General features: G+C 56.0%; 2 protein-coding genes across 4 annotated transcripts; one reads left to right on the top strand and one right to left on the bottom strand.

Annotated features, from left to right (window-relative positions):
• The first annotated feature begins 392 nt into the window (after positions 1 to 392).
• RUVBL2 (RuvB like AAA ATPase 2) lies at positions 393 to 12,003 on the top strand. Of its 3 annotated transcripts, XM_058822672.1 has the most exons (15): positions 393 to 832; positions 1,975 to 2,023; positions 2,318 to 2,373; positions 2,463 to 2,604; positions 4,538 to 4,667; positions 5,065 to 5,131; positions 5,232 to 5,338; positions 6,405 to 6,498; positions 6,598 to 6,721; positions 7,469 to 7,563; positions 7,648 to 7,766; positions 7,844 to 7,963; positions 8,936 to 9,065; positions 10,531 to 10,645; positions 11,896 to 12,003. In XM_058822672.1, the coding sequence occupies exons 1-15, from the start codon at positions 821 to 823 to the stop codon at positions 11,919 to 11,921; spliced, it is 1,386 nt and encodes a 461-aa protein (XP_058678655.1). In that variant the 5' UTR covers positions 393 to 820; the 3' UTR covers positions 11,922 to 12,003. The 3 variants fall into 3 exon arrangements, with proteins under 3 accessions (XP_058678655.1, XP_058678658.1, XP_058678656.1); XM_058822675.1 differs by lacking the exons at positions 393 to 832; positions 1,975 to 2,023; positions 2,318 to 2,373; positions 2,463 to 2,604 and adding an exon at positions 2,690 to 2,707; XM_058822673.1 differs by lacking the exons at positions 393 to 832; positions 1,975 to 2,023; positions 2,318 to 2,373; positions 2,463 to 2,604 and adding an exon at positions 3,285 to 3,297.
• Positions 11,993 to 22,774, bottom strand: PNKP (polynucleotide kinase 3'-phosphatase). The gene is given in 17 exon segments (XM_058822671.1): positions 11,993 to 12,177; positions 12,779 to 12,840; positions 12,933 to 12,992; positions 12,994 to 13,021; positions 13,414 to 13,523; positions 13,751 to 13,812; positions 14,603 to 14,693; positions 14,769 to 14,861; positions 15,563 to 15,633; positions 15,747 to 15,795; positions 16,746 to 16,817; positions 17,396 to 17,503; positions 18,788 to 18,845; positions 19,327 to 19,406; positions 20,069 to 20,344; positions 21,466 to 21,512; positions 22,552 to 22,774. Coding segments are annotated over 17 exon segments (1,515 nt in total). The 5' UTR covers positions 22,670 to 22,774; the 3' UTR covers positions 11,993 to 12,047.
• Positions 22,775 to 22,776: the final 2 nt, after the last annotated feature.

Here is a 22,776-nt window from a genome sequence, read left to right as displayed (position 1 = left end):
GCCCCCCGTCCGGGCAAGCCACGCCCTCTCCCCCCGCCGAGGCCACGCCCCTCGGCGCTGATTGGTGGAGACGGGGGTGAGAGGGGGGACGGGAGGGAGGGGCGGCACGTGGAGGGGGGGTGAGGGGGGCCGGTTTAAAGGGGCAACGGCGCCTTAAAAGGGCAACGGAGAGAGGGGGAGGGGATTGAGGGGTTGTGAGGAGGGGTGGGAATGGGGGGGCTCTAGGGTAGAATATGGGGGGGGCTATGGGGCAGTTGTGGGGCTGTGGGGAGTCCGTGGGGCGGTTTATGGGGTGGATATAGGGCAGGGTGTGGGGCTGAGTGTGGGGCAGGATATGGGGGGCGCCTCCGAGGGAGGTTATGGGGTTGGTTATGGGGCAGGCTGGGGCTGTGGGGCCGGTTATAGCGCAGTCATGGGGTTGCGGAACGTCTGTGAGGGAGAATGTGGAGTTGTGCGGCGTTTATGAGACTTTTTGTGAGATTTTGAGGTAGTTCTGGTGTAGGTCATGGGGCTCTGGGGTAGCTTGGTGCTGTGGGACAGCTGATGGGGCAGCTATGGCGGTGTGAGGCACCTATGGGGCAGCTTACTGGGTTATTGAGAAGGTTCTGGGGTAGGTTTTGAGAGTTTTAGGGCCGGTTTTGGTGTTTTGGGGCCGTCCCCTCTCACAAGGGGCCCCCGGCTGTGCTGGAGGACCGCGCACCATCGAGAGGAGCGGCCAGAGCGGCTTCTCCCGCCTTTGCTCCCGCCCCCTCCGGCCCCCTGCACGTCACTTCCGGCCGGCGAGAGCGCGAGGGCAGCGCGGGAGCGAAGCGGCGCCGCCATGGCAACGGCGGTGGGGGAGGGGAACGGGGGGCTCGGGGGGGGTTTGTGAGGGGGCTGAGGGAGGGGAGGGGTCCTGGGGGGTCCTGGGGGTCTTCGGGAGGGTCCTGAAGGTGTTTGGGGTGGTCCTGGAGGTGTTTGGGCGGTTGGCGTGAGGGGATGGGGGGGGTCCCGGATTGCCTGGGGGGGTCTGAGGGGGCCCTGGGGGTGTTTGGCGGTGTCCTGAGGGTGTTTGAGGGGTGTCCATGACGGGATGGGGGGGTCCCGCATTGCCTCAGGGGGTCTCTGAGGGGGTGGGGGAGTCCTGGGGGTGTTCGGAAGGGTCCCGGGGGGTCTGAGGGGGTCCTGGGGGGTGTCTGGAGGGGTCCTGGAGGTGTTTGGGGGGTGTCTGTGAGGGGATGGGGGAGTCCCGGATTGCCTGAGGGGATTCTGGGGGTGTCTCTGAGGGGATTGAGGGGGCCCTGAGGGGCTTCAGGTAGTCCTGAGGGGGTTTAGGGGGATCTTGAGGGTGTCCTGAGGGTGTTTAGGGGGGTCCTGGAGGTGTTTGGGGGGGTCCTGAGGGTGTTTGGGGGGGTGCCGTGAGGGGATGGGGGAGTCCGGGAGTATCTGAGGGGATTCTGAGAGGGTTTCTGAGGGGATTGGGGGGGTCCCGGGGGGTCTGAGGGGGTCCTGAGGGTGTTTGGGAGGGTCCTGAGGGTTTTTTGGGGGTTCTGGGGGTGTTTGTGGGATTTCTGTGAGGGAATGAGGGGGTCCGGGATGGCCTGAAGGGATTCTGGGGGGTCTCTGAGGGGAGTTGGGAGAGAATGGAGGGTCCTGAAAAGCTGAGGGGGGTCCCTGAGAAAGATTTAGAGCAGGCATAAGCGAAATAGGGAAGTTTTGAGGAGATTTGGGGGGTCCTGAGGGGTCCCTGATGGGTTCTGAGGGGATTTTGGGGTGTCCTGAGGGGATCAGGGGGATCTAAGCAGGATCTGAAGGGAATTTGGGGAGTCTTGGGGGGTCCTGAGGGGTTTTAGGGGGGTCCTGAGGGGTTTGAGGGCAGCACTGTGGGAATGAGGGGGCTCTGAAGGGGAATTTGGGGGTCCTGGGGAGAATCTGGGACTGAAATTTAGGGGACCCTCCCAAAGTGACCCCAAATCTCCCCCAACTCCCTCCCAGACCCCCAAAGTTCCTGAGGTTCGGGACGTGACCCGGATCGAGCGGATTGGTGAGACACAAACCCCTCATTTTAGGGACCCCCACCCCATTTTGGGGACCCCCACCCCATTTTGGGGGACCTTGCACCCCACTTTGGGGGTTCAATCCCATTTTGGGGGCTTAATCTCATTTTTTGGGGAGATTTGGATGATCCCAAATTTGCATGGTGACATCCTGAAACTGGGAAAACGAGGCTCGGAACGATTCAGAAATTTAGGGGCTCACTCCCAATTTTTGGGGGGGTTTGAGTGGGTCCCCAAAATGTCGGGGGACCCCCGGTGACCCCCCCAAATTCCTTCCCCAGGCGCCCACTCCCACATCCGCGGGCTGGGCCTGGACGATGCCCTGGAGCCGCGGCAGGTACGGGCACGGGGGGGGGGTCTGCGCCTTTTGGGGAGGGGTCTGCACCCCCAAATTGTGGGGGTTCAGCCCCTGTGGGTGCCCTCCAGGTGTCCCAGGGCATGGTGGGGCAGCTCTCGGCCCGGCGCGCCGCCGGGGTCATCCTGGAGATGATCAAGGAGGGGAAAATCGCTGGGAGAGCCGTGCTGATCGCTGGGCAGCCAGGAACGGGGAAAACGGCCATTGCCATGGGTGAGTGAGCCCAAAAATATCCCAAAAATATCCCAAAAACATCCTCAAATCCCCGTGCTGATCGCTGGGCAGCCGGGCACGGGGAAAACGGCCATTGCCATGGGTGAGTGAGCCCAAAAATATTCACAAAAACACCCCAAAAATATCTCAAAAATATCCCCAAATCCCACCCAGAAACATTCCAAAAATATCCACAGAAACACCCCAAAAATATCCCCAAATCCCACTCAGAAACATCCCAAAATATTCTCAAATCCCACCCAAAAATATCCCAAAGTCACCCCAAAAACATCCCCAAATCCCTGTGCTGATCGCTGGGCAGCCGGGCATGGGGGAAACGGCCATTGCCATGGGTGAGTGACCCCAAAAATATCCCAAAATCACCCCAAAAATATCCCCAAATCCCACCCAGAAACACCCCAAAATTATCCCCAAAACATCCCCAAAAATATCCCCAAATCCCACTCACAAACCTCCCAAAAACATCTTCAAATCCCACCCAGAAACATCCTAAACACATCCCTATATCCCACCCTGAAACACCCCAAAAATATTCTCACATCCCACCCAAAACACCCCAAAAATGTCCCAAAAATATTGTAAAAATATCCCAAAATCCCACCCTGAAACATCCCCAAATCCCCGTGCTGATCGCTGGGCAGCCAGGCACGGGCAAAACGGCCATTGCCATGGGTGAGTGACCCCAAAAATATCCCTAAATCACCCCAAAAATTTCCCTAAATCACCCCAAAAATATCCTAAAATCACCCCACAAATATCTTAAAAACACCTTAAGGGTATCTCCAAAAACACCTCAAAAATATCCCCAAATCCCAACCAGAAAGGCCCCAAAAACTTCAAATCCCACCCAAAACCGTCCCCAAATCCCCTTCAGACTCAATCCCTGACCCCTCCAACCCCCAAAACTTCCCCTAAACCCCTCCCTAAACTCCCCCAAATCCCCCTCCAAGCCCCCCAAAACTCCCCTGAGCCCCCCCAAATCCCCCTTAGACTCCCCCCCGACTCTTCCAACCCCCCTAAATCCCCCAAAATCCCTCTCCAACCCTTCAAACTCCCCCCTAAACTCCCTCAAACACCCTGAAATTCCCCTCCAAGCCCCCCAAATCCCCTGAAATTCCCCCAAATCCCTCTCTAAGCCCCCAAACTCCCCCCGAATTCCCCTCCAACTCCCCCAAATCCCCCTCCAACCCTCCTAAATTCCCCCAAACCCCCCTCCAGCCCCCTAAACTCCCCCCCAAATGCCCCCAAAATCCTTCTCCAACTCCCCAAATCCCCCTCCCACCCCCTCAAGCCCCCCCAAATCTCTCTCCAACCCCCCCAAATCCCCTTCAATTCCCCCAAGTCCCTCTCCAACCCCTCATAAATTCCCCCACACCCCCCTCCAGCACCCCAAAACTCCCCCATAACCCTTCCAAATCCCCTTCCAACCCCCACAAACACCCCCAAATCCCCCTCCAACCTCCCCAAATCCTCCTCCAACCTCCCCAAAACTCCCCCAAATCCCCCTCCAACCCCCAAATCCCCCCTAAACTCCCCCTGACTCTTCCAAACCCCTTAAAACCCCCTAAATCCCTGTCCAGTTCCCAAAATCCCCCTCCAACCCTCCTAAATCCCCCCAAACTCCCTTCTAGCACCCCAAAACTCCCCCATAACCCTTCCAAATCCCCCAAAACTCCCCCAAATCCCTCTCCAACCCCCCAAACTCCCCCCAAATCCCCCTCCAACTCTCCCAAATTTCCCTCCAACTCCACCCAAACCCCCCCAAAACTCCCCCATAACCCTCCCAAATCCCTGTCCAGCTCCCAAAACTCCCCCATAACCCCCCCAAATCCCCCCTAAACTCCCCCAAACCTCCCCCAAATCCCCTCCTAAACCCTCCAAATCTCCCCAAACCCCCCGTTTTTGCCCCCAGGCATGGCGCAGGCGCTGGGCCCCGACACTCCCTTCACGGCCATCGCGGGCAGCGAGATTTTCTCCCTGGAGATGTCGCGCACCGAGGCGCTGACCCAGGCCTTCCGCCGCTCCATCGGCGTCCGCATCAAGTACGGGGGGCCCAGCCCCATTTCGGGGCTCCCACCTCGCTTTTTGGGGTCCCCACCCCTTCCTTTGTTCCTCCTGTTGTGTGTTTTGATCGTTTCTTTTGAGCTCTGTTTGGGTTTTTCTCTCATTTCAGAGCACTCAGATTTTTTTGTCGTCTCAAATTTTGAGGTCCCATCTCAAATTTTGAGCTCCCAACCCCAATTTTGAGCTGCCCACCCAAATTTTGGGGTTCTATTTCAACTTTGAGGTTCCCATATACCGTTCTGCTACTCTGGACCGCCCAAATTTCTCCCTCCACCCCAATTTTGGGCTTCCCCCACCCCATTTAAATATCCCAACACCCAAATTTTGGGGTTCCTCTCATATTTTTGGGGTGTTTCCCCCTTTTTTGCCTTACAGGGAGGAGACTGAGATCATCGAGGGCGAGGTGGTGGAAATCCAGATCGACCGCCCAGCCACTGGCACGGTGAGGGAAAACCCCAAAACTTTCTTTTTGTCCCCAAAATCCTGTCAGGGCACCCCAAAATCTCCTCAAGGTCCCCCCCAAACCTTCCTCTTCCTCACAGGGAACCAAAGTGGGGAAGCTGACGCTGAAAACGACAGAAATGGAGACCATTTATGATTTGGGGGCCAAGATGATCGAGGCCCTGAGCAAGGAGAAGGTGCAGGCAGGGTGAGTGGGGGTCCCCCAAATTGGGGAGACCCCAAAACTTGAGGGACACGCAGAAATTGGGGTGGGAAATGCAGAATTTGGGGTGGGTGGTGGGTGGAGTTGGGGTGGGGACACTGAAATCTGGGGGGAAAATGGCGGGAAACGTGAGGGGAGAAAAGGGCGGGAAATGTGAGGGGAGAAAAGGGAAATGTGAGGGGGAAAAAAGGAAATGTGAGGGGAGAAAAGTGAGGGAAAAAGAAGGGAAATGTGAGGGGAAAAAAAGGAGGGAAACGTGAGGGGGGGAAAATGTGGGAAGCTTGAGGGGGAAAAAGGCAGAAAATGTGAGGGGAAAAAAGGAAATATGAGGGGAAAAAGGGCAGGAAACATGAGGGGAAAAGGGTGAGAAATGTGAGGGGAAAAAAGGCAGGAAAGGTGAGAGGAAAAGGGTGAGAAATGTGAGGGAGAAAAAGAGCGGGAAGCGTGAGGGGAGAAAAGGACGGGAAATGTGAGGGGAGAAAAGGCTGAAAAATGTGAGGAGAGAAAAGGGAAATATGAGGGGGAAAAAGGGTGGGAAACGTGAGGGGAGAAAGAAACATGAGAGGAAAAAAGGCAGTAAACATGAGGGGAAAAAGGAGCAGGAAATGTGAGGGGAAAAAAGAGTGGGAAATGTGATGGGAAAAAGGGAAATGTGAGGGAGGAAAATGGGTGGGAAATGTGAGGGGAAAAAGAGCAGGAAACGTGAGGGGGGAAAATGGCAGGAAGTGTGAGGGAGAAAAAGAGTGGGAAGCGTGAGGGGAGAAAGGTCAGGAAACATGAGGGGGAAAAGGACAGGAAATGTGAGGGGAGAAAGAGAAACATGAGGGGGAGAAAAGGGCGACAATTGTGAGGGGAAAAGAGTGGGAAATGTGAGGGGGGAAAAGGGCAGAAAATGTGAGGAGAGAAAGGGAAACGTGATGGGGGGAAAGGGCAGGAAACATGAGAGGAGGGAAGAGCGGGAAACATAAGGCAAAAAGGGAAATGTGAGGGGAAGAAGGGTGGGAAACATGAGAAGTGAAAAAAATACCAAAAAACCCTGTTTCCCCCTCAGTGATGTTATCACCATCGACAAGGCCACAGGGAAGATCTCAAAGCTGGGGCGCTCCTTCACCCGAGCACGGGACTACGACGCCATGGGGGCTCAGGTGAGGTTTTGGGGGGGCTCAGGTGAGGTTTTTGGCATTTTTTGGGGGGCACAGGTGAGGTTTTGGGGTGGCCCTGACCTCCTGAATTCCCCTCCCCAGACGAAATTCGTGCAGTGCCCCGACGGGGAGCTGCAGAAACGGCGCGAGGTCGTTCACACGGTGTCGCTGCACGAGATCGACGTCATCAACTCCCGCACCCAGGGCTTCCTTGCCCTGTTCTCAGGTACCCCAGAAACCCCAAAACTGACCCCAAAAACCCCAGAAGTGACCCCTAAACCCCCAAACTGTCCCTTTACCCAGCCCAGGGCTTTCTTGCTCTGTTCTCAGGTACACTCAGACCCAAAAACTGACCCCAAAAACCCCAAACTGACCCCAAAACCCGCAAACTGCCCCTCACCCAGCCCAGAGCTTCCTTGCACTCTTCTCGGGTACCCCCAGACCCCAAAACTGACCCCAAAAACCGCAAACTGACCCCAAAACCCCAAACTTCCCCTCATCCAGCCCAGGGCTTCCTCGCCCTTTTCTTAGGTACCCCAGACCCCAAAACTGACCCCAAAAACGCCAAACTGACCCCAAAAACCACAAAGTGCCCCTCACTCTGGCTATCCCCAGACTCCCAAAACTGCTCCTGGAGCCCCCAAAACTGCACCTGACCCACCCCAAGGGTTATGAACCCTCTTTTTGGGGTCTCTCACACCCCAAAACCGCCCCCAAAAACCCCAAACTGACCCCAATATCCCCCAAATATCCCCAACTGACCCCAAAAACCCCAAACTGACTCCCCAAACCCCAAACTGTCCCTTACTCTGTTTTTAGCTCTCCCTAGAATCCCAAAACTGCTCCTGGAGCCCCCAAAACTGCACCTGACCCACCCTGGGGGTTCTGAACCCCCTTTTAGGGGTCTCTCACACCCAAAACAGCCCCTGGGACCCCCAAAGCTGCCCCTGACCCCCCCAAACCCCACACGCAGGTGACACAGGGGAGATCAAGCCGGAGGTGCGGGAGCAGATCAACGCCAAAGTGGCCGAGTGGCGCGAGGAGGGCAAGGCCGAGGTCATCCCTGGGGTGAGCCCTGAGCCCCAAAACCCCCTCCAGAGCACCCCAGGACCCCCCAAACATCATTAAGAGCCCCCCAAAACCCTCCCCCAGGTGTTGTTCATCGATGAGGTTCACATGTTGGACATTGAGAGCTTCTCCTTCCTCAACCGGGCCCTGGAGAGCGACATGGCGCCCGTGCTGATCATGGCCACCAACCGCGGCATCACCAGGTACTGGGCACACCTGGGCACACCTGGGGCACCCCAAAACCTGAGGGGAACCCCCTGAATGCCCACGTGTCCCTCAGGATCCGGGGCACCGCCCACCGCAGCCCCCACGGGCTCCCCTTGGATCTGCTGGACCGGCTGCTGATCATCGCCACGGCGCCCTACGGCGACAAGGAGACGCGGCAGATCCTCAAAATCAGGTGGGACACCCCAAAAATCCACCTGGGCACCCTAAATACTCCTTGGTGTCGCACAAACTGAGCCCTGACACACCCTGGGCACCCCAAAAATCAACCTGGGCACCCCAAAATCCTCCTTGGTGTGGCACAAACCATGCCCTGACATACCTGGGCACCGCAAAAATCCTCCTTGGTGCGGCACAAACTGCATCTTGATACACCTGGGCACCCCAAAAATCCACCTGGGCACCCCTGAATACTCCTTGGTGTGACACAAACCACACCCTGATACACCTGGGCACCCCAAAATCCTCTTTGGTGCGGCACAAACCGATCCCAGACACACCTGGGCACCCCAAAAAGCATCGTCATGGCCTTGTATGGGGAGAAAGAGACACAGAAAGTTCTCAAAATAGGGTGGGGACCCCCAAAGCTGTCTCTGACACCCCCAAAATCAACCTGAACCTTAAAACTCACCTGGACACCCCAAATACACTGAACCTCTAACATGGTTGCTGCCCCTCAACACACCTGGGGTACCCCATAACCCTCTACAGGTTACCCCAAAATCCTTGATGCCCCAAAAGTCTTTTAGGGTACCCCATAACTCTCTCCAGATCAATCTTGGGGTGCCCTTAATTCCCTCAGGGTTTCCTCAGACACCCCAAAAGCCTCTTGGGGTACCCCATAACTCTCTCCATATCAATCTTGTGGTGCCCCTTATTCCCTCAGGATCCCCCCAGACACCCCAAAAGCCTCCTAGGGTACCCCATAACTCTTTCCAGGTGCCCTAATAACTCTTGGGGTGCTCTTAATTCCCTCAGGGTTTCCCCAAAATTCCCCTGGGCCACCCCTAATCCCTTAAGGACCCTCACTCACCCCACTGGGTACTCCATAACTCCTTCAGGGTACCCCCAAAGCCACATTGGGGGGCCATTTTTAGGGGATCCCCGGGGCCATTTTGGGGTCCCCCTGAGCGGTTTGGGGGCGCAGGTGCGAGGAGGAGGACGTGGAGATGACGGAGGACGCGTACGCGGTGCTGACGCGCATCGGGCTGGAGACGTCGCTGCGCTACGCCATGCAGCTCATCACCGCCGCCAGCCTGGTGGCCAGGAAACGCAAGGTGGGCACCCCCAAAATCCCATAAAGACACCCCGAAATTTGGGGAATGGGGTCCTAAAAGTGGGGTGGGGATCCCAAATTGGGAGAGGGGTGGTCCTGATGGGTTGGGGTCACAAAGAGTTTTGGGAAAAGGGTGGGAAATGTGAGGGGAAAAGAGCGGGAAACGTGAGGGGGAAAAATGGCGGGAAATGTTGGGGGGGGGGGGAAAGTGGGAAATGTGAGGGGAAAAAAGCAGGAAATGTAAGGGGAAGAGCAGGAAACGTGAGGGGAAAAAAGGTGGAAAATGTGAGGCTAAAAAATGGGAAACATGAGGGGAAAAAGGGTGGGAAAAGTGAGAGGAAAAAATGGTGGGAAAACGTGAGGGGTGAAAAGGGTGAAACACGTGAGAAGAAAAAAGAGAGGAAAAGCAGGAAATGTGAGGAGGCAAAAGAGTGAAAAACAGGAAAAGAGAGCAGGAAATGTGAGGGGAGAAAAGGGTGGGAAACGTGAGGGGAAAAAGAGTGGGAAAAGTGAGCAGAGGAAAAAAAGCAGAAAATGTGAGGAGATAAAAGATTGAAAAACAGAAAAAGAGAGTGGGAAATGTGAGGGCAGAGAAGAGCAGGAAACATGAGGGGAGAAAAGACAGAAAATCTGAGGTAAAAAATGGGAAATGTGAGGGGAAAAAAGGGTGGGGAAACATGAGGGGAGAAAAGGGGGGGAAATGTGGGGGGAGAAAAGAGCGGGAAATGTGAGGGGAGAAAAAAAAGCAGAAAATTTGAGGAGATAAAAGAGTGAAAAACAGGAAAAGACAGTGGGAAACATGAAGTGAAATACTGGGAAATGTGAGGGTGGTAAAAGGGCAGGAAACGTGAGGGGAGAAAAGAGCAGGAAACGTGAGGGGAGGAAAAGAGGCAGAAAATGTGAGGAGGCAAAAGAGTGAAAAACAGAGAGTGGGAAATGTGAGGTGCAGTATTTGTGGGAAACAGAAAAAAGTGTGAAAACGTGAGGGGAGAAAAAGGCGGGAAATGTGAGGGGAAAAAGAGAAACATGAGAGGAAAAAGCGTGAGAAACATGAGGAACAAAGAGCAGGAAGTGTTAGGGGGAAATGAGCGGGAAATGTGAGCAGAAAAAAGGTAGAAAATATGAGGTAAAAAATGGGAAACGTGAGGGAAAAAAGGGTGGGAAACGTGAGGAGGAAAAGGGCGGGAAATGTGAGGGGAGAAAAGGGTGGGAAGCACGAGGGTGAAAAAGGGAGAAAATGTGAGGTAAAAAATGGGAAACATGAGGGGAAAAAGGGTGCAAAAAGTGAGGAAAAAATGGTGGGAAATGTGAGGGGACAAAAGGGGGAGAAACATGAGGGGAGAAAAGGGCGGGAAAAAAGGCAGAGCAAAAAAGGCAGAAAATATGAAGAGATAAAAGAGCAAAAAACAGGAAAAGAGAGTGGGAAAGGTGAGGTGCAATATTTTGGGATATTTTGTGGCCGGCAGGGCACGGAGGTGGGCGTGGAGGACATCAAGCGCGTGTACTCGCTGTTCCTGGACGAGTCGCGCTCCACGCAGTACATGAGGGAGTACCAGGAGGCCTTTCTGTTCAACGAGCTCCGTGAGTGCCTGGGGACACCTGGGGGACACCTGGGGGTCCCCAAAACAGCGTGGCTAACGTGGGGTAACACTGAAGGGCAGCAGGGAGGGGTAAAAACGGGGAAAAAATTGGGATAAACCACCCAAAGTTATGAGGTAGGGAGTGAAAATGAGTGGAAGGAATAACGGAAAAATAAAGAAAATTGGGCAAAACAGCAGGAAAAAAAAATGGATGGAGTTTGGCAATTAAATAATTAAATATTCAAAAATAATTTTTTAAAATTAATTTGATTAAATTAATTTAATAAGCAGCGTTGTGAGGGGGGTCCCTCAAGGTGAGTGCGAGCAGTGTAATTAATTAATTAGGCCAAGAAACATTTATTAATAAATTTAAAAAACCAAATTAAATAAATTAAAATAATTAAATAAACAGGATAAAAGGGGCAAAAATGGAAGAAGCAGAGGAAAAAATGTGCCAAATGGAGAAAACTATGAGAAATTTAGTAAAAAATGAGGAAATTGGGTGTATGAGGGAGAAAATATAGAAGTTAAGGAATTAGGGCAAGCAGAGGGAAGTTGAGTGAGAATGGGTTAAAAATAAGGGAGAATGAAATGCAAAATGAAGAAATGGGAGAAAGAAAAAAAAGGGGAGGAATTGGCCAAGAATTGGGTAAATAGGGAAATAATGGGTTCAAAGTTAGGGGGAAAGGGGTGAAAATCTGGAAAATGGTAAAAAATTGTAAAATTAAATAAAAATGAAAGAATTGGGGCAAAAATAATTGAAAATGGGATGGTAAAAAATGGGGAAATTGTGGAAGCTAGGGAGAAGTAAGATAAAAAATAAGGAATTGGGGCAAACAGGGGAAGTTGAGTAAGAATGGGTTAAAAATTAAGGGAATGGAATGCAAAATGAAGAAATGGGAGAAAAGGGGAAACTTGGGTTAAAATAAGGGGAGAAAATGGGTAAAAAGGGGAGAAATAGAGAAAAGTTCAAACAAAGTTGGGGGAAAGGGGTGAAGTTGGGAGAAATTAGGTGAAAAATGGGGAAAGCACATAAAAAACTCATAAAATTGAGGGATTGAGACAAAAATAAGTGGAAATGGGATGGAAATAGGATAAAAATGGGGAAAAATAGTAAAAATTAATAAAATGAAGGGATTGGGGTAAAAATAAATGGAAATGGGATGGAAATTGGGTAAAAATGAAGGAAAATGGGTAAGTTTGGGATATTGGGGGGTCCCTGAGTGAGCCCCTCTCCCCTTCTCTCCACAGAGGGTGAATCCATGGAAACACCATGACCCCCCCATTTCCCCTCCCCCATTCACCCCATCCCCCCCTTTGTACAATAAATCTGATTTGGAGCCCAAAATTTCCCAAAAACTGGGGAAGGGGCAATGCCTTTATTTGGGGGTTCAGGGGGGGCTTCATCCATCGCTGAACTGGAAGAAGAGGCGCCGGCGCTGGGGGTCCGGGGGGTCCCCAAAATGGGGCACAAAGGGGATCTGGAGGATTTGGGAGAAGCCTTCAGACAGGTCGGGGGCCACAAATTGTTTCCTGAGGGGGAGGAAATGGGGAAAAATCACCCTGATTTGGGTAAAAATTGGGAGGAGAAATGGCTCCAAATGGGGGGAAACACAGCAAAAATGGGATAAACACACCCAAGAGAGGAGAAGAGGAAAAGGGAAAAACCCACCCAAATGAGGAAGAATAGAACAAGGAAGAACTCCCAAAATTGGGAAAGAGACAAATATAGGGAAAATTGAATAAAAAATAAAGTAATGGGGTTAAATAATGGAGAGAAGAGCAAAAAAAATCCAAACCAGCCCCAAATTCCCTCAATTCTCTAAACCATCCCTACAGAGCTCCCAAAACACCTCAAATGCCCCAAAATTCCTCTCAGATCCCCCAAAATCCCTCCAAACCCCTTTAGATCCTTCCCTGGGATTCCCCAAAATACCCCAGATCCCCCAAAATTCTCCTTGAGTCCCTCAAAACCTCTCTAAACCATCCCTACAGAGCTCCCAAAACACTTTAGATGCCCCAAAAACTCCTCTTGGATCCCCCAAAATCCCCCCAAACCCCTTTAGATCCTTCCAGGGATTCCCCAAAATGCCCCAAATCCCCAAAATCCCCCCCAGACCCAATCCCCTCTCACTTGTAGCCGAACAGAACAGCGTCGGTGACGGGGACGTGGCCGCTCTGCGTCATATCCCGGAACTTTTTGGGGTGAAAAAACCCCAAAGAAAAGGGGTTCAGGGGGTGCTGAGGCTTCGGGAGGAGGATCGGGACCCCCTCGGCCCCCTCCTCACCCTGCAGTTGTGCCGTGCCTGCTCCAGGTTTGCCGTGAACAGGAGGCACCGACACGGCACCGGCAGCTTCCCGGGCACAGGCCACGAACCTGGGGGAGCAGGGCGGCTCAGGGGGTCCCCCAAAACCCCAAAAAACCCCAAAGGTTGTGGGGAGCAGCTCCCAGTGCCCTCCCAGTATATCCCAGTGCCATCCCAGTATATCCCGGTGCCATCCCAGTCCATCCCAGTGCCCCCCAGTCCATCCCAGTGCCCTCCCAATGCCATCCCAGTGCCTCCCAGTATATCCCAGTGCCATCCCAGTGCCATCCCAGTGCCCCCCAGTCCATCCCAGTGCCATCCCAGTGCCCTCCCAATGCCATCCCAGTGCCATCCCAGTGCCCCCAGTCCATCCCAGTGCCATCCCAGTGCCCTCCCAATGCCATCCCAGTGCCTCCCAGTATATCCCAGTGCCATCCCAGTGCCCTCCAGTTCCCAGACTGGCCTTTGCCGCGATTCAGGGTCAGGGTTGGTGTTGTCCACGACGACGGAGCGGCCGCGGGCCAGGGCGGCCGAGCAGGCAGAGACGCAGCGCTGCCACGAGCCCAGCGTGTCCTGAGGGTGACAGCGGTGGCACAATGGTCACACAACACAGCGTGGCCGTGAGCCCAGCGTGTCCTGAGGGTGACAGCGGTGGCACAATGGTCACACTGTGGCTCAACACAGCGTGGCCGTGAGCCCAGCGTGTCCTGAGGGTGACAGCGGTGGCACAGTGGTCACACTGTGGCTCAACACAGCGCAGCCGTGAGCCCTGGAGGTCACACAAGAGCTCAGGAACTCACCCTGTTCACGTATTCGTATCCTGCCGGGACCAGGTAGCGCTTCACGAAAGTGGATTTGCCGGCTGAGGGGTGTAATTTTCATTTTTCTTCACACATTTCCAACAGTTTTCCACAGTTTGCAACCCTTTTTTCCCTCCTCATGCTTCCTGCCCTTTTCTCCCCTCATGTTTCCCACCTGTTTTCCCCTCACGTTTCCCCCTTTTCCCCTCACATTTCCCGCCATTTTTGCCCCCTCACATTTACCACTTTTGTTCCCCCTCACATTTCCCCCCTTTTCTCCCATTTCCCCCTTTTCCCCTCACATTTCCTGCCCTTTTCCCAGTTTCTCACCATTTTTCCCCCTCACGTTTCCCGCCCTTTTCTCCCCTCACATTTCTCCATTTTCCCCCCATGTTTCCCGCCATTTTCCCCTCACATTTCCCACTCTTTTTCCCCTCACATTTCCCGCTCTTTTCTCCCCTCATGTTTCCCGCCCTTTTCTCCCCTCACGTTTCCCGCCATTTTTCCTCCCTTTTTTCTCTCTTTTCTCCCATTAGGGACCAGAACCAGAGCTGGGTCTGCAGCCACTGCAGGGGTGTCAGTGGTCACTCAGCGGTCACTCAGTGGTCACTCATTGGTCAGTGGTCACTCAGTGGTCACTCATTGGTCACTCTGGTCACTCATTGGTCACTCATTGGTCACTCATTGGTCACTCAGCGGTCACTCAGCGGTCACTCAGTGGTCACTCAGTGGTCAGTGGTCACTCAGTGGTCACTCAGGGTCACTCAGTGGTCACTCATTGGTCACTCAGTGGTCACTCACTGGTCAGTGGTCACTCACTGGTCACTCACTGGTCACTCACTGGTCACTCACCCCCAGGGAAGCCGACGGTCAGCAGCACCTCGGGCCTGTCCGACACCAGCTCGGTCTCGGGGACCTCCTGGGTCACTTTGTCCAGGTCACGCTGGGGTCAAAGGTCAAAGGTCAGCACTGGGGACAGGCTGCTCTTGGGGTCAGTGGTCACTCAGGGGTCACTCACGGGGTCAAAGGCCGGGAGGTCAAAGGGTGCCGGGGCCCAGCCCAGGAACTCTTCCTCGGGAGTCAGGAACCGGAGCCCGGCGTTGAGAGCGAACTGGGGACGATGGGGTTAACTGGGGGAACTGGGAATACTGGGAGGGACTGGGGATGATGGGGTTAACTGGGGGAACTGGGAGGGACTGGGGATGATGGGGTTAACTGGGGATACTGGGAATACTGGGAGGGACTGGGGATGATGGGGTTAACTGGGGGAACTGGGAGGGACTGGGGATGATGGGGTTAACTGGGGATACTGGGAGAGCGAACTGGGGATGATGGGGTCAACTGGGAACACTGGGAGGGACTGGGAACACTGGGAGAGTGAACTGGGGATGATGGGGTTAACTGGGGATACTGGGAGGGACTGGGGGAACTGGGAGAGTGAACTGGGGTTAACTGGGAACACTGGGGGAACTGGGGGGATTGGGGGAACTGGGAGGGACTGGGAACACTGGGAGCCCTGGGATTAACTGGGGGAACTGGGAGAGTGAACTGGGGATACTGGGATCAACTGGGGGAACTGGGGGGCTGAACTGGGGGGGCACAGGGTGGATTTGGGGTGTCAGGGGCGTCCCTGGGCAGTTTTTGGGGTCCTCGGAGAGATTTTGGGGTCCCCAGGGCAGTTTTGGGGTGTCCCAGGGCAGTTTTGGGGTCCCCGGGGGGTTTTGGGGTCCCCAGGGCAGTTTTGGGGTCCCCAGGGGGTTTGGGGTGTCCCCATGCAGGTTTTGGGGTGCCCCAGGGGGTTTGGGGTCCCACCAGTCGGTCGCTGCAGGAGAAATCCTTCTTCTTCCTGCCCGGGGCCCAGTTCGGGCGGCGCCCGGCGGCGTCTGGGGGGGGGAATGAGGGTTTGGGGATGGGCTGCGACCCCCCCCTGCACCCCAAAATGCACCCAGGACCCCCAAAACCCCCCAAATCCCCCCCCCCCCCCCCCGTTGCTCACCCCCCACGTAGAAGCTCTCGGGCACCGACACCGGAACGTCCCCGTTGGCCTGCGGGACCCAAACCGGTTCAAACCAGTTCAAACCAGTTCACACCAGTGACACCAGTTCAAACCAGTGAGCTCTCTGACCCCCCCACAACAGCTCCCAGTACCCCCCCACAGTTTCCAGTATCTCCCAGTTCCCTTTAACTCACTCTCATTCCCCTCCCAGTTTGTTCCAGTCCCTCCCAGTCCCTCCCAGTGTATCCCAATTCCATCCAGTGCCCCTGAAATCCCTCCCAGCCCCTCCCAGTACATCCCAATCCCCTCCCAGTCCCTCCCAGTTTGTTCCAATTCCATCCCAGTTCCCTCCCAGTCCCAGTACAAACCAGTATAACCCAGTTCCCACCTAATCCCCTCCCAGTGCCCCCCAGTCCCCTCCCAGTACCTCCCAATCCCCCCCAACTCCCCCCCAGTCCCCTCCCAGTGCCCCCTCTGTTCCCAGTCCATCCCAGTTCCCTCTCATTCTCTCCCAGTCCCCCCCAGTCCCCCCCAGTATGTCCCAACCCCTTCCCAGTCCCTCCCAGTTTGTTCCAATTCCCTCCCAGTGCCCCTGGAATCCCTCCCAGTCTCTCCCAGTTCCTTCCCAATCCCTCCCAGTTCTCCCAGTGCCCCCCAGTCCCTCTTTAACCCCTCCCAGTCCCCTCCAGCACCCTCCCAGTTCCTCCCAGTTTGTTCCAATCCCCTCCCTATCCCCTCCCAGTCCCTCCCAGTATATCCCAGTTTGTTCTAATCCCCTCCCAGTATATCCCAGTCCCCTCCCAGTCCCCTCCCAGTTTATCCCAGTTTGTTCCAGTCCCCTCCCAGTCCCTTCCCAGTGCTCCCCTCTGTTCCCAGTCCCTCCCAATCTCCTCCCAGTCCCCTTTAACTCCCTCCCAGTCCCTCCCAGTATATCCCAGTCCCTCCCAATCCCCTCCCAGTACATCCCAGTATATCCCAGTCCCTCCCAGTCCGCCCCACCTTGTCGCACAGGTGCTCCCACATTCCCAGCACGGGTTTCCTGTACAGCCCCGGCCCCGTGGCCACCAGCACCTGAATTGGGGGGGGGGGGGAGTCAAACACCTCAGGGGACCCTCGAGGGGGGATCCCCCAAGGCTGGGGGGGGTCCCAGGGTGGATTTTGGGGTCCCAGGATGGATTTGGGTGGCTGTTTTGGGGTCCCAGGATGGATTTTGGGGTTCCAGGATGGATTTTGGGGTCCCAGGATGGATTGTGGGGGTGTTTTGGGGGTCCCAGAGTGGATTTTGGGGTCCCAGGATGGATTTGGGGGGCTGTTTTGGGGTCCCAGAGTGGATTTTGGGGTTCCAGGATGGATTTTGGGGTCCCAGGATGGATTGTGGGGGTGTTTTGGGGGTCCCAGAGTGGATTTTGGGGTCCCAGGATGGATTTGGGGGGCTGTTTTGGGGTCCCAGAGTGGATTTTGGGGTTCCAGGATGGATTTTGGGGTCCCAGGATGGATTTGGGGGGGTGTTTTGGGTTCCCAGAGTGGATTTTGGGGGTCCCAGGATGGATTGTGGGGGTGTTTTGGGTTCCCAGAGAGGATTTTGGGGTCCCAGGATGGATTGTGGGGGTGTTTTGGGGGTCCCAGGGTGGGTTTTGGGGTCCCCAGACCTGCAGGGCCACCCCGAGTTTCTCCATCACCGCCTCCACCTTGGCCTGGAACAGCTCCGGGCGCAGCCGGCCCCGGGAGATGCCGAGCTGGTTGGTGAACACCACGAGCTGGGGAATGGCAAAAATGGGACTTGGGGGGATTTGGGGGGGTCCTGAGGGGATTTGGGGGGTCCTGAGGGGAATTTAGGGGGTGCTGAAGAGATTTTAGGGCGTTTGGGGATGTTTTGGGGTGGATCTTGGGGGGTTTGGGGGCGGATTTAGGGCGCTGCCGGCCCCGGGAGATGCCGAGCTGGTTGGTGAACACCACGAGCTGGGGAATGGCAAAAATGGGACTTGGGGGGATTTGGGGGGGTCCTGAGGGGATTTGGGGGGTCCTGAGGGGAATTTAGGGGGTGCTGAAGAGATTTTAGGGCGTTTGGGGATGTTTTGGGGTGGAATTTGGGGGGTTTTGGGGTGGATTTAGGGCGCTGCCAGCCCCGGCAGATGCCAGGCGGGTTGGTGAACACCACGAGCTGGGGGGGGCACCAAAATGGGATTTGGGGGGGTCCTGAGGGGATTTGGGGGCATTTTGGGCGGTTTGGGGGTGGATTTTTGAGTGTTTGGGGGCAGATTTAGGGGGGTCTTGAGGGAATTTTGGGGGGTCTGGGGGGGGGATTTTAGGGAGTTTGGAGGAGCCCCTGAAAGGTTTGGGGGGATTTTTGGGGGGGCTGGGAGGGATTTTAGGGGGGTTTGGGGCGGATTTGGGGGGATTTGAGGGGGTTTGGAGGAGCTCCTGAGGGGTTTTGGGGGATTTTGAGGGGTCCTGAGGGGATTTGGGGGGTCCTGAGGGGATTTTGGGGGGTTTGGGGGGCATTTTAGGGGGAGTTTGGGGAGGATTTAGGGGAGATTTTTGGGGGCGCCCCTGAGGGGTTTGGGGATTGGGGGGAATTTTGGGGGGTCTGAGAAGGGATTTAGGGGGTCTGGGGGGTATTTTGGGGGATTTGGAGGGGGATTTTAGGGGGTTTGGGGGGATTTTGGGGATTTGGGGGGATTTTATGGGGTTTGGAGGAGCCTCTGAGGGGTCTTGGGGGGATTTTGGGGGTCTGGGGGGGATTTTAGGGGGTTTGGGGGGGTTTTGGGGGGGATTTGGGATCTCAGTGGGGTCTTGTGGGGTCCTGAGACGCCCTGAGAGAACCAAATGGGATTTTGGGGAGGGGTCTCCAAGGGTTTTGAGGGTCCTGAGTTGATTTGGTGCCCCCAAAGTTGAATTTTGGGGAGGGGTCTCCAAGGGTTTTGAGGGTCCTGAGTTGATTTATGGTCCCAAAATTGAATTTTGGGGAGGGGTCTCAAAGGGTTTGAGGGTCCTGAGTTGATTTGGTGCCCTCAAAGTTGAATTTTGGGGAGGGGTCTCACCTTGTACCCCTCGCTCTGCAGCTGCTTCAGCCTCTTGGGGATCTCAGGGTACAAAATCCTGCGAGAAAAACAAAAACCAAAATGAAAACTGACGGGGGGGGACCCCAAAATCACCCCCAGACCCCTCAAAAATGCCCCCAGACCACCCAAAATTAGGTGACTCCCCCAAAATGCCCCCAGACCCACCAAAAACCCCCTCAAAACCCCCAAAATCACCCCCAGACCCCTCAAAAACACCCCCAGACCCCCCAAAAATAGGTGACTCCCCCAAAATGCCCCCAGACCGCCCAAACCTCCCCCCAAAAACGCCCCCAGAGCCCCCAAAAATGCCCTCAGACCTCCCAAAAATGCCCCCAGGACCCCCAAAATCCACCCCCAGACCCCCCCAAAAATGCCCCTAGGACCCCCAAAACCGCCCCTAGACCCCCGAAACGCCTCAAGGACCCCCCAAAACTGCCCCAAAACCGCCCCCAGGACCCCGAAAATGCCCCCAGGATCCCCCAAACGCCCCCAGACCCCCAATTTCGCCCCCTCCTCACCTCCAGTCCTCGGGGCCGGTGGGGAACACCCTCCCCGAGCGGGTGCAGATCAGGGTCCCGTCCAGGTCAAACCCCGCAATCTGGGGGGGTCCCCAAAATATGGAGGGGCCAAAGACCCCCCCGGGACCCCCAAATCCCCTTCCCCAAAATTCCTCCCTCCCCAAAATCTGCCCTTCCAAATCCTCCCTCCCCAAATTCCTCCCTCCCCAAAATCCCCCTCCCCAAAATCCTCCAGTCCCCCTCCTCAAATCCCCCTCCCCAAAAATCCCCAAATCCTCAAAATCCCCCAAATTCCCCAAAATTCCCCCAAAATCCCCCAATCCCCCTCCCCAAAACCCCCAAAATCCCCTCAAAATCCCCCCTCCCCAAAATCCCCCTCCCCAAAATTGCCCCCAAAATCCCCAAATGACCCCAAAATCTCCTCCCCAAATTCCCCTCCCCAAAATCCCCTCCCTTAAATCCCAAAAATAATCTCCTCAAATTCCCCCCTCCCCAAAATCCCCCTCCCCAAACCCCCCAAACCCCCCTCCCCAAAATCCCCAAACCCCCCAAATCCCCCAAATCCCCAAACCCCCCCAAAATCCCCCTCCCCCAAATTCCCAAACCCCCCTCAAATCCCCCTCCCCAAACCCCCCAAACCCCCCCAAATCCCCAAACCCCCCCAAATCCCCAAATCCCCCTCCCCCAAACCCCCCCAAATCCTCAAATCCCCCTCCCCAAAATCCCCCAGCCCCCCCTTTACCTTGGGGCTGGGCAGGGCCCCCGCGGGGGTGAACGTGAGGAGGGGTCCCCATTTCTGCCACCGCCCCCGGGGGGGCCCTGGGGGGGCTCTGTGGGCCGGGGGGGGGTCCCGGGCGGGGCTGGGGGGGCGTTTTTTGGGGAGGGGTCCCGGGCGGGGCAGGTGCAGCTCCAGCGGGTACCTCCCGTTCACCAGCAGCAGCGTCTGCCCGTGGGCGAGGGTCCCGCAGCGCCCCCGGCCCAGCACGGAGCCCCCCACCGAGCTGGGGTTCACCCCGAGCTGGGCACCAAGGGGTTAAAGGGTGAAACACAAAAAAAAAACCCATAAATCACCCCAAAAACCCCGTAAATATCCCCAAAAATGCCATAAATCACCCCAAAAATATCCCCAAAACTCCCCCCACCGAGCTGGGGTTCACCCCGAGCTGGGCACGAAGGGGTTAAAGGGTGAAACACGAAAATACCCCGTGAATCACCCCAAAAACCCCGTAAATATCCTTAAAAATCACCCCAAAACTCCCCCCCCACCGAGCTGGGGTTCACCCCGAGCTGGGCAGGAAGGGGTTAAAGGGGTGAGACACAAAAAAACCCCGTAAATCACCCCAAAAACGCTGTAAATCACCCCAAAAATCCCATAAATCACCCCAAAAATATCCCCAAAACTCCCCCCACCGAGCTGGGGGTCGCCCCGAGCTGGGCAGGAAGGGGTTAAAGGGGTGAGACACAAAAAAATCCTGTAAATCACCCAAAAAATCCCATAAATCACCCCAAAAACCCCGTAAATATCCCCAAAATCCCCGTAAATCACCCCAAAAACCCCGTAAATATCCCCAAAAACGCCATAAATCACCCCAAAAATCCCATAAATATCCCCAAAAACCCCGTAAATCACCCCAAAAAGCCAAAATCCCCCCCCACACTCCCCCAGGACCCCCCAAAACCCCCCCAAATTCCCCCCAAACCCCTTTAAGGACCCCCAAACTCCCCAATGCCTCCCCCAGGACCCCCCAAACCCCCTCAGATTCCCCCAAACCCCTCCCCCAGGACCCCCAAAATCTCCTCAGGACCCCCCAAAATCCCCCCAGGACCCCCAAAGTCTCCTCAGGACCCCCCAAAATCCCCCCAGGACCCCCAAAATCTCCTCAGGACCCCCCAAAACTCCCCCAAAATCCCCCCAGGAATCCCCAAAACGCCCCAGTACTCCCCCAATATCCCCCAAAACCCCCCCAGGACTCCTGAAAACCCCTTTAAGGACCCCAAAATCCACCCAGAACCCCCCCAAATCCCCCTCAGGACCCCCCAAATCCCCCCAGGACCCCCCAAAATCCCCCCAGGACCCCCCAAAATCCCCCTCAGGACCCCCCCAAATCCCCCCAGGACCCCCCAGATCCCCCTCCCCACCTGTGTGACCCGCGCCGTGCCCTCGGCGTAGTTGGCCACGATCTCCACTGTGGGGAGGGGGCACAGCTGGGGACCCCCCTGAGCCCCCCAAAATCGGGGACGGGGGACCCACAAAGGGGTCCCCGGAATATTCGGGGGGCAATTTTGGGGGGATTTTGGGGGGATTTGGGGGGTGACTTTGGGGGCCCTGATGGGGGGAAATTTGGGGGTCCTGGGAGTGAATTTGGGGGGGAAATTTGGGGGTCCCAGTGGAAGAATTTGGGGGGTCCTGGGGGTGAAATTTGGGGGGTTTGGGGGGGGGAATTTGGGGGGTCCTGGGGGTGGAATTTGGGGGATAAATTTGGGGGTGCTGGGGGGGGAATTTGGGGGTTCTGGGGGGGGCAGAATTTGGGGGTCTCAAGGGTTCAATTTGGGGGTTCTGGGGGCTGAAATTTGGAGGGTTCTAGGGGTGGAATTTGGGGGTTCTATGGGTGAATCTGGGGGCTGAAATTTGGGGTCCTGTAGGTGAAATTTGGGGGTTTTGGGGGGCAAAGTTGGGGGTCCTGGGGATGAATTTGGGGGTGAATTTGGGGGTCCTGGGGGGGGAAGATTTGGGGGTTCTGGGTGGGAGAATTTGGGGGCAAACTTGGGGGTCCTGGGGGGTGAATTTGGGGGTGAATTTAGGGGCCCTGAGGGGGAAGAATTTGGGGGTTCTGAGAGTGAATTTGGGGGTTCTGAGAGGGAGAATTTGGGGGTTCTGGGGAAGGAATACTTGGGGCTCTTAGAGGCTGAATTTTGGGGTTCTAGGGGTGAAATTTGGGGGTCCTGGGGGAGAATTTGGGGAGTGAATTTGGGGGTTCTGGGGGTGAAATTTGGGGGTCCTGGGGGGGAATATTTGGGAGTTCTGGGGGTGAGAATTTGGGGGACCTGGGGGAGAATTTGGGGGTTCTGGGGGTGAAATTTGGGGGTCCTGGGACGCGAATTTGGGGGGAAATATTTGGGGGTCCCGGGGGGTTCATTTTGGAGGGTCCCGGCGCCCATAACCGACGGTATGAGGGGATCCCGGGGGTGGTACCGGGGGGATCCCGGGGGTCTCCCCACACCCACCCTGCTGCCGGGAGCACTTGCGGTCGGTGACGCCGGTGAGCGGCCCGCGGCCCAGCAGCACGGGCTGCCCGTCCGGCAGCGCCACGGGCCCGGCCAGGCCCCGCAGCTCGGCCTGCATGGCACCGGAACCGGAACCGGGACAGAACCGGAACCGGAGCGACCCCGGCCCGGTACCGGCACCGGAAGCGGCACCGGAGCGACCCCGCCCGGTACCCCCGCCTCTTC

This window comes from Ammospiza caudacuta, chromosome 34 (genome assembly GCF_027887145.1).
Source record: "Ammospiza caudacuta isolate bAmmCau1 chromosome 34, bAmmCau1.pri, whole genome shotgun sequence".
In the NCBI taxonomy this organism is placed as follows: domain Eukaryota; kingdom Metazoa; phylum Chordata; class Aves; order Passeriformes; family Passerellidae; genus Ammospiza; species Ammospiza caudacuta.
The sequence above is the reverse complement of the archived record's forward strand: the minus strand, read 5'-3'. Positions and strand labels throughout refer to the sequence as shown.